This window comes from Nicotiana attenuata, chromosome 7 (genome assembly GCF_001879085.1).
Source record: "Nicotiana attenuata strain UT chromosome 7, NIATTr2, whole genome shotgun sequence".
NCBI lineage: Eukaryota > Viridiplantae > Streptophyta > Magnoliopsida > Solanales > Solanaceae > Nicotiana > Nicotiana attenuata.
The window spans coordinates 113672926-113682859 of record NC_031995.1 but is presented as its reverse complement, the minus strand read 5'-3'; the positions used below and the strand labels follow the sequence as shown (position 1 = coordinate 113682859).

General features: G+C 38.0%; 1 protein-coding gene across 1 annotated transcript; it reads right to left on the bottom strand.

The window, feature by feature from the left end:
• LOC109229742 (F-box/LRR-repeat protein At1g67190-like) lies at positions 6534-9167 on the bottom strand. The gene is made up of 5 exons (XM_019395292.1): positions 8908-9167; positions 8767-8825; positions 8620-8677; positions 8520-8531; positions 6534-8094 (listed from the first exon to the last, which is right to left on the bottom strand). The coding sequence occupies exon 5, from the start codon at positions 8089-8091 to the stop codon at positions 6829-6831; it is 1263 nt and encodes a 420-aa protein (XP_019250837.1). The 5' UTR covers positions 8092-8094; positions 8520-8531; positions 8620-8677; positions 8767-8825; positions 8908-9167; the 3' UTR covers positions 6534-6828.

The following is a 9934-nucleotide window of genomic DNA, read 5'->3' as shown; positions in this document are numbered from 1 at the left end:
CCAAAATCGGAGTCCAAATGACCCCTCAAATTCTCATTTTAACTCTCTTAAGTTTCAAACCCTAATCACCATTTTTGACCTTTGATTCCTTAATTTTTCAGTCTTAATTCATGTATTTGTACCATAAAATCGTGTTTTAGACTCAGAAATCCTTACCTCAATGAAGTTCCTTGATTTCTCCCTTCCAACTCGCCCAAATTCTCCAAGTCTGAATTGAAAATTATGAAACCCTTTGAAATTTCGCGAAGGAGAAATAAAACTTTACTGACTAGTTATTTCCGCATCTGCGGCTCCTTAGCCGCATCTGCGACTCCCGCTTTTGCGGTTACAAGTCGCTTCTGCGGACTAAACCGCTTCTGCGGTGACAAGACAGCTTCTGCGGCTCCCGCCTTTGCGTTTCCTTTTTCGCAGATGCGTTTTCCCTTAGCCTTCCAAAATTCCGCATCTGCGGTTACATTGTCGCATCTGCGACTCCGCAGATGCGGTCAGCCACTCTGCACCTGCGATACCTGCCGCTTCTGCGGCTCATAACTCGCTTCTGCGGTACCGCTTCTGCGATCCACTTTCCACAGAAGCAAAAATGCCAGAAGCAGCACAGGTTCTGCAACATTACAAGTCCAAAACTCCCCGTTAGCCACCCGAAAACACCCCGAGGCCCCCGGGACCTCAACCAAAAACACAAACATGATCCAACACCTTATTCAAACCTGCTCAAATCATCAAAACACCACAAATAACACCTAAACCATCAAATTACATCAAATTCAAGCCTAAGTTCATCCAAGTCTTCCGAAACTTGCATTCGATTAAAAACCCGACCAAAACACCTCCGAATCAACTGAAATTTTGCACACACGTCGCAAATCACCTAACGAAGCTATTGCAACTCTCGGAATTCCATTCCGACCCTCGGATCAAATTCTCACCTATCAACCGGAATTCGCCAAAATACTAACCTCACCAATTCAAGCCTAATTCTACACCGGACCTCCAAAATTACTTCCGATCTCACTCCTAAGTCACAAATCATCCCCCGAAGCTAACTGAATCATCGGAATTCATATCCGAACCCTCTAACACATAAGTCAACGTCCGGTTGATTTTTCCAAAACAAACCTTCCTTAAAGAGACTAATAGCCCGTTTGGCCAAGCTTCTAAAATCAGCTTATTTTGAGAAGTATTTTTCTCAAAAGTACTTTTAAAAAAAGTGCTTTTGATGAGAAGTAGTTTGTGTTTGGCTAATTAATTAGAAAAGCACTTTTGAGCAGTAATTAGTGTTTGGCCAAGCTTTTGAAAACTGCTTCTAAGTGTATTTTTCTCAAAACTGCTTCTCAGAAAAGTGTTTTTGGAGAGAAGCTACTTTTTTCTGCTTCTTCAAAACTGCTTCTGCTTCTCCTCAAAAGCACTTTTTTTCCTTCCAAAAGCTTGGCCAAACACTCCAATTTTTTGCCAAAAGTACTTTTGACCAAAAAAAGCACTTTTGGCCCAAAAAAAAGCTTGGCCAAACAGGCTATAAGTGTCTCATTTCCCTCTAGAACCAATCCAAATCAATTCATTCACACCAAACACTAGTAATGAAGCATAAAGAAATAGGAAACGGGGCGGTAACTCACGTGACGACGGGTTGGGTCGTCACATCATGTAACACTGCTTCGGCCAAGGTGTGTAAGCCCCTGCCAGCTTGTGAGCACCAGCAAAGAGTATTTGACAATTCAACGAAACAGTATCACGTGACACCACTTCGGCCAAGGTGTGTAAGCCCCTGGCAACTTGTAAGCACCTTGACAATTCAATAGAGTATTTGTATCTCCACCAGCAAAAATACCGAATAACTTTACCCACCAAAGCTTAGGCAGATGGGCAGAAACCACAAAAAGTTCACAAAGAAAAAAGGGGTGACATCCTCTAAATTTTGCAGATGGATCATATGCCTTTCCCTGTTGGTCAATTTCCTGTAGGGAAATACATAATAAAGAAAGTACTGATAACCCTATGTTTTTTTACCAGAAAACTTTACTCACATAGAGTATCCTCCGCATGAAAAGGAGGAGAGTCGCAACAATAACAACAAAACCAGTGTAATCCCACAAGTGGAGTCTAGGGAGGATAATGAGTACGCAGACCTTACCCCTACCTTGTGAAGGTAGAGAAACTGTTTCCGAGCAAAGGAGGAGAGTTGCAAGAATGCAAAAACAAGATACAATATCCAAAAGGCAGGCATACAAATTGCCACCTGAATTAAAAACAAACCCATTTTTGCTTTTTGGTTAAGAGTAAAAGATAAAGTCTACATTCTAATGATCTTGTTCCTACATTGCACATTGTTTATACACCACACATTGTGCAGAAAATGTGACATTACCATATCATTAGGAGTAAGGAAGACTATTAATCAAAATTCAAAAATCAACATCTCATGCCGACTAGCAGTTTTTACATCCAGATAAAGTGATATGAGCTAGCATTTGCAGGTCGAAGCATCTGGTTGCAGCGTTGGTTAAATGCTACTAATGAAAATAGTATCTCGTTATTCTTAACAATAGGTCCGAGAGACCTTCAATTCATCAGATCACTGGGAAAGAAAAGGCTTCATATTATGCTGTTGGGATAGGGAAAAGATCTTGATAGCTCCAGAACAATTTTTTCTTTTTTGATAGGTCGATCTTGCTCTAGAACAATTCAGAGAGCAGAAACTACTGGAAACTTGTACTATGACGGAGCAGCGAAAGCTAACTGTAGTGATGAATCAACCACATTATTACAAGAATTGTACTTCATCCTATCTCCTTTCATTCAAGTCTTGCCCTCAAAAATTCTAACTTTCAGCATTTCAATTTCCTGAAGCAGAATCGGTTTGGTTACTAGCTCGTTGTGCTACTATCTCTTCTCCTATGACTCTTTACTATTGCTATATTTCAATTTGCTTTACTGTTCTAACTGTGATTGCCTGAACCGAGGGTCTCTGAAAACAGCCTCTTTACCTGCATAAGGTAGGGGTAAGGTCAACGTACACACTGCCCTCCCCAGACCCCACCCGTGGGAATAAAATGGGCATGTTGCTGTTGTTGTAATTTACTCAAGCAGAAAGTGCCGTAAAGTGGAGTAATTAGGTATTCAGTACAGTAACAAAGACATGATTTCTCCAATTGGGAAATCAATTGGGATAGAAACTGAAGAAGACCAAGTGCCACATAAATTACTAATAACCAAAGACGATAATACAGGATATATAGGGAGAAAAAGAATAGTGATGCAGGCAATACACTGCAATCCAAGCAAAGACTTGTATGACTTCAATCATTTGCTCAAAACTCTAACGACAGACATGTAAGCAACAGAGAATTTACGAAAGTTAGAAAAGGAAATCCAATTAGAGAGAAACTGCATGAGCATCATGGCATAGGTAAAAGGTGATAGCCCTGTAGATTCGTTCCCATGGTTCGATCCTCCCCTGTAAAACGCGGCTTGTTCGAGTTCTGAATTGCTTTTACGCGAGAAAGGGGGACCACCCTCGAAGCCTAAGATAAATATAAAAGAAACCGATTCTTAACACAGCAGTGCAGATGATTCCTTCAATGGAAAAGCAACCAAACCAAAAAGAAGTCATCTGGCAGGGAAGGATCAATTACCTAATTTAGGTACACACTGCATTCTAGCCTTCACAGGTTTCACAAGTTATTTCGTTTAACAATTCAAGCTTTACACTAGGTCCTCATGTTATCAATACTAAGTCGACATCGTCTGTTGTTATTTATTTGTTCTATTAAGTGATACATCAATTGTTAAAGAAACATGAAGTATGAATACGTTAATGAAGGAACAGGAAATCAGAAATCAGTAAAAAAACTAGTCACCAAAACTGGATTAGAAGAAAAAACTATATATAATTTCACTGATCGCCACTAAACTTATTCTATGTGTGTGTGTGTGTATTTCAATCTAAACAGAAACTTAAGATATTTTGTAGTTGATTGACAATATTTTACATCATATATTTCAATTAATTGCAGTTTTATTAAGTTTATAGTAACTTTTCCTGTACATTGTAAATTTCTTACTTTTTCTTCAATTTATGCTTTTCTTCACTACAACACATTTTATTTGACTCCGCAGTTAAAGCTCCATCTTTTGGTGCTTTTCTGCTTTTCGCATTTGACAGCACTAGTACTAATAATATCTAGACAAATTTGCAAGAAATAATTTCAAAGATTTACTGTTGGACCTAATTTGTCCCGTAAAATGGGATAGAGGAAGTATAAACATATCTATCTGTGCCACGCTGCCTAACTGCAGACAGGTTCAAAAGCTAAATATCTATCTTTTTACTTCTGAACCTAGCGAGCAATTCCCATGTACAGAAGATGAAAGTAGCTGAAATGAGGATGTTGAGATGGATGTGTGGTCATACCAGGAAGGACAGGATCAGGAATGAAGTTGCTAGGGATAAGGTAGGAGTGGCATTTGTAGAGGACAAGTTGCGGGAGTCGAGGCTGAGATGGTTCGGGCATGTGAAGAGGAGAGACATAGATGCTCCGGTCAGGAGGTGTGAGGTTGTCCATTGCGGGTGTGGGGAAGGGAAGGGACAGGCCTAAGAAGTATTGGGGAGAGGTAGTTAGGCAGGACATGTCATTGCTCCAACTTAACGAGGACATGACCCCACGATAGAAAGGTGTGGAGGTCGAAGATTAAGGTTGTAGGTTGACAGGTAGTAGTGTGTTCCTCCTAGGCTTACCAGTAGTACTAGGACTATTTTTGTATTATCTTATTCATAGTTCTTTACTATTACATGTTGTGTCATTCGCGCCCGTTACCTTAATATATTGTTGTTACTATTGTTTGTTACTTGTTGCTTTATCTCCAATGTTCCTTGAGTCAAGGGTCTATCGGAAACAACATCTATATCTTTATAAGGTAGGGGTAAGGTCTGTGTACACACTACCCTCCCAAGACTCCATTTATGGGACTACACTGGGTTTGTTGTTGTTAACCTAGCGAGGAAAATGAATCATATCCCTCTCTTTTTACTTCCCCTTCCTCCATCATATTACTTGTGATTAGTGAGTTATCAAAGTCAAACCGAAGTCTCTCTTCAAAAGCACAAGTAAGATCAGAAGTACATAGCTATGTCGCTTCAGTCATTGATATGAGATGGTATGTACAGTAAGTTCGAAGAATATCAGAAATGCAAGGGTTGTCTGAATTGGAAGAGCAAGTTGTTTTATAGAAGGATTTTACCCTTTTAAATTGTCTAAAGTAGTCAATTCTATAGTCATCAAGAGATGATTTTCCAGCTTACTTCTCCGCACACTTTCGCTGGTGAAATATATGCATCCTTCGTGTAGAAGGCAGAAATGTTTCCAATATTTTATAATCTTCTCCATCTCTATAATCTTACTTAATTATTTATTCTCTGCTAACCTCATCAGTGTTTCTGCACTCACCACATTCTTTCCAGCACCTCAAACAGCATCTACGAAAACCAATATTTCCCTATGCCAGAAGCTGAAATTAGTTCAGGTTACTCAAAGTATAGAAAACACCATTCTCAAGAAAACCAAGGCCGAGTCATTTGGTTAATTCACATTTACCAAGAAAAGTTTAGTCCTTCATCCATCTTCAGCATTTTACCCAATTACAAATTTTATAATTTCTTTTTAATAATAGTGGTGTCTGGACCAACTTGTGCACGCCACATTCCATATGCAATCTTCATACTACCAAATAGAAGGAAAAAAGAAAAGAGGAGGCTCTAAAACTGGTCAGCAGTAGAATTTACTTGAGTTAGGTCTTCAAACGTAAAGGGTAATCCTTAATCATGCAACAGATTTCAGAAAAAAGTTATGAATTAACAGCTATGCCTTCTCTTCAAAAATGCATATCTACACATATCCGTCTCCCACCAAAGTACCGATTTCTAGGCATGCCTTCACAGTAAGATTTGTTGGTTAATACACTACCAAGAGATTCATGGTAAAAAAAGAACAAAAAAACAAAAAAAACAGAGAGAGAGAGAGAGAGAGAGAGAACAATACCAACAATAAGGGGCACGATGAAAGCTGGAACTCGCAAAGCAGCTGTAGAGAGAGAATCCATTCTTCCGTAGCTTTCTAATCTCTAGGTCTCAAGTTGCACAAAAACAACCAACCTACAGAATACGATTACTTGTACCAGATTTTTCAATCTAAACGTTCATATGTAGTTCTCTGGCTCTTGGAGTTCAAGAGCTGGGGATAGAAGTTCCTAAGGAATGATTATCAAAGATATCGCCTTAAATGAACCTCAACCATTCTTTTAGGAAGAGGATCTTATGAAAGATGAAATTCTAACAGCTTTTCTAACCAATACAAAAGAGGCATAAGCACTGCTCTTTTACCTTGAGCAGTGCTATTATTCATAGTAGGTGAATATTAATGTTAGCACTATGGTTTTTTCCATTGTCAAATAATTAACCAATATTTCTTCTATTTCTCATTTCTTCAGTCAGTTTAATAAGTTGACATCATGCATCTATACCAATGAACTACAACATGGACTGTAAGGAAGCTTCCCAACAAAAAAAGAACAAAACAGAAAAGCAGAATAGATGAGAATTCGTAATAACAGAGATAGTGTGCATGAATGCACAAACTAGTAACAAGAGGATAATAAGAAATACAAATGCTACTTTTACCTGAATTGAAAGAATAAGACGAGTCCAAAATTTATCATAAATTACAGGGTTGTACCAATATAAGAAAAAGACAATCACCACTAAGGATCATGTACCTCCTTGCGTTGCCGAGATTAGACAAAAGTTTGAACTCCACCGTAGGGAACAATTGTTCAAGTCTATTCATATTCAAACTGAACATCTACATGCACATACTTCCTCATAAGCCTTACAATGAAAGATGTGAAGCTGGCTAATGTATGACATTCGTCATGCGTTTTGGTTTCTGAAACGACCCCATAGATTACCAACTTCCTCAAGTTAGGGCACCTTTCAAGTAATCCTGCTACCCAATGTGAGAACAGGTCGCTAATCACTGTCCAGCCTAGCTCCAAGATGACCACATTTTCCAATCGAAAAGAATCTTGCAATCCATACTGAAGTGTTGTCTCTCTTAGTTCATAACTCAGCGATAGATGAGTTAATTGAGGAAAGCAAGCAGAAATTGTCTCAATATCGACAACCTCGTCATCGTCATCGAACACAACTCCCCATAGCCTCAGTCTTCTCAGCTTTGACGATTTTGCTATCATATGATGGAACTTGGACCACATGATTGTGAAATTGCTGACGTCCACAATCTCAAGATTTTCAGTACTCTCGCCGATATCAAGATGGATGACGCTAACATCATCGATCTTAAGGAGTCGTAACTTCCCCTTGCTGACAAGCTCAAAGACCTCGAGCGTACAATCTTTCAAATGCAGCTTCTCGAGACTATCTGCCTCGAGTATGATTTTATCCAAACTAATGGCTTCAACATAGATATCTTTCAGAGAGTTACTACTCAACTCCATCGTTGCCTGTGGATCAGACATAACAATGTCTAGACTGACAAGATTCAAAGCCTCAACTTTTGTGCAGGCTGTAAGGAAAAGACTCAGGTCTAAAGCCGATATACTAACATAACTAAGTGAAAGAGACCTCAAGCAAGGGAATTTTTGATAACTAGGTTCGACACCCGTGATTGTATTGTGGGCCAGAGCCAACACTTCGAGCCTCTGGCGACCACATTTTTCGAGTATATTAATGTTCGGGGTAGTCCTAACATTGTAATGTAACTGGCGCAATGTTTCTCTGGTATACATTAGCCAAGCAATGACCGGAGCAGCAGAGAACTCATCGACGTCGTCCATTATGATTGAAAGGCACTGCAGTCCATTAGTCTGGAAAATAGTCTGAGTTATAATTATCTCAAGTCTGCTCCTTGTGAGCTCATGATAAACCGGCCAGTCATTCGAGTTAAAGGTGAGTGTCTGAAGATGATTCCGCCAAGCCTCTCGCCACTTCCGACAAGTAGAAGATGCAATCACAACATCTCGAGCAGCTCCAAGCCGGGACAAAATGTTCCCAATGACCTCAACAGGAAGGTACTCCATCATACCCTCAAATAAAACAACAATTTCAAAAGGGTACCAAAAAAACAAATGCTATAAACCAAGCAATACAATAATGCAACTTAAACCTCCAAACTGCATCAAAATATTATCCAACGGACGCTTATCAAGGAATCCAAATCCCAACATCTGGTTTTCTCAGTAATCTCTCAAGGGAAAGATTTTCAAAAGCTAATTAAACCCCAGATAATCTTGAGGGAAAATCAACCAAAAAATGAAATAACCAGGGACCCTTTTTAGTCAAATAGCAAATGGTAAATATACCACACATAGATTTTCTTGATTCCAACCACAAGTCAGTCAAAAACCCAAATCAAGAATCTTGTTTCTCAAAAGATAGAGGAGGATACCAAGTTAAAGTTTTGACCTTTAGAGCAATATTTGAGGAGCAAAATATCTCATATTTAACTCACCAATTTCCAATCCTGAAAAACCATAACAAAGCAAAATAAATAACTAAATCAAGAATCTGGTTTCTCAAAAAAACAAAGTATACCAAGTTAAAGTTTAGACCTTTGGAGCAATATTTGAGGAGCAAAAAATCCCATATTTAACTCATCAATTTCCAATCCTGAAAAACCATAACAAAGCACAATAAATAACCAAATCAAGAATTTGGTTTCTCAAAAAATACAAAGTATACCAAGTTAAAGTTTTGACCTTTGGGGCAACATTTGAGGAGCAAAAAGATCTCAGCTTTAACTCATCAATTTCCAATCCTGAAAAACCATAAAACAACACAATAAATAACTATACCAAAAACTGTAAAATGCATAAATCCAAGAATTTTAAGAAGCTTACCACATGAATCTTAATAGGATTATGATCAACACCGAGAATAAGAATCAATCGATCAAACAAAAACAAAAACCCAAAAAAAGAAGGTACAGAGAATAGAGAGGGTGAATAGAAGGAATATTGATTGTGCTTTGGGAGAGAAATGGTCAAGCCAGCATTATGGGGGTGGTGGGGGTGGTGGGAGAGACAAAAGACACACACTACTGTGTGTGTTAATGTGTGAAAAGTGGGTGGCACGTGAGAATCTATGTTACTCTGGACATTCAACTGGCCAATCATAGTACACACAACTATAGAAATTAGGGTTGCGCATAATTCGGTAAATATCGAATTACTATAACGAAATCGAAAAATTTTGGTATTTGATATACGGTATTTTTATATTTGATATGGTATTTGGTTTAAGTTTTTTAAAATATTAGTATTTGATATTTTAAAATAAAATACCGAAATAGTGATATCGTACCGAAATATATATTATATTACACAAAACACATATTATCAATTATAACATAAATATAAAAAATCCAAAATTTCATATATTCTCCAAGTTCATCAATTAACTCTAAACAAGTAACAAGATATTTCTAATTACCAAATATTCTTTTATATACAATTTTCTCTATTTGGGTCGATATTTTCTAGTTTTGGACAAAAATTTTGTCAACAAACATTTTCAGTTTTGTATTTTGAGTACGTTAATAAAGAATATTAGAGTCTATGCCTCTATGCACTAGTTAGTATTCAAACCGAATAAACTGAAGTTACCGGACCGAGTAAACCGAACCCGAAAGGAGAAAAATCGAATCATACCGAATTTAATTAGGTACAGTATTGGTATAAGATTTTAAGTAACCGAATACCGGAAATACCGAACCGAAATGTCTAAATACCGTACCGACCGACGAACACCCCTAATAGAGACCCACTCCTTCAATTGAAAATCATTTGTGTAAATTATTACTGCCTCTGGTCCACAATAAGTGACCAATTTGCTTTTTTATTTTGGTCCAAAATAAATATCCATTTA

Bases quoted from the DNA above. Each gene is read 5' to 3' on its own strand.
- LOC109229742 (XM_019395292.1), bottom strand. From the start codon at position 8,091: ATGATGGAGTACCTTCCTGTTGAGGTCATTGGGAACATTTTGTCCCGG.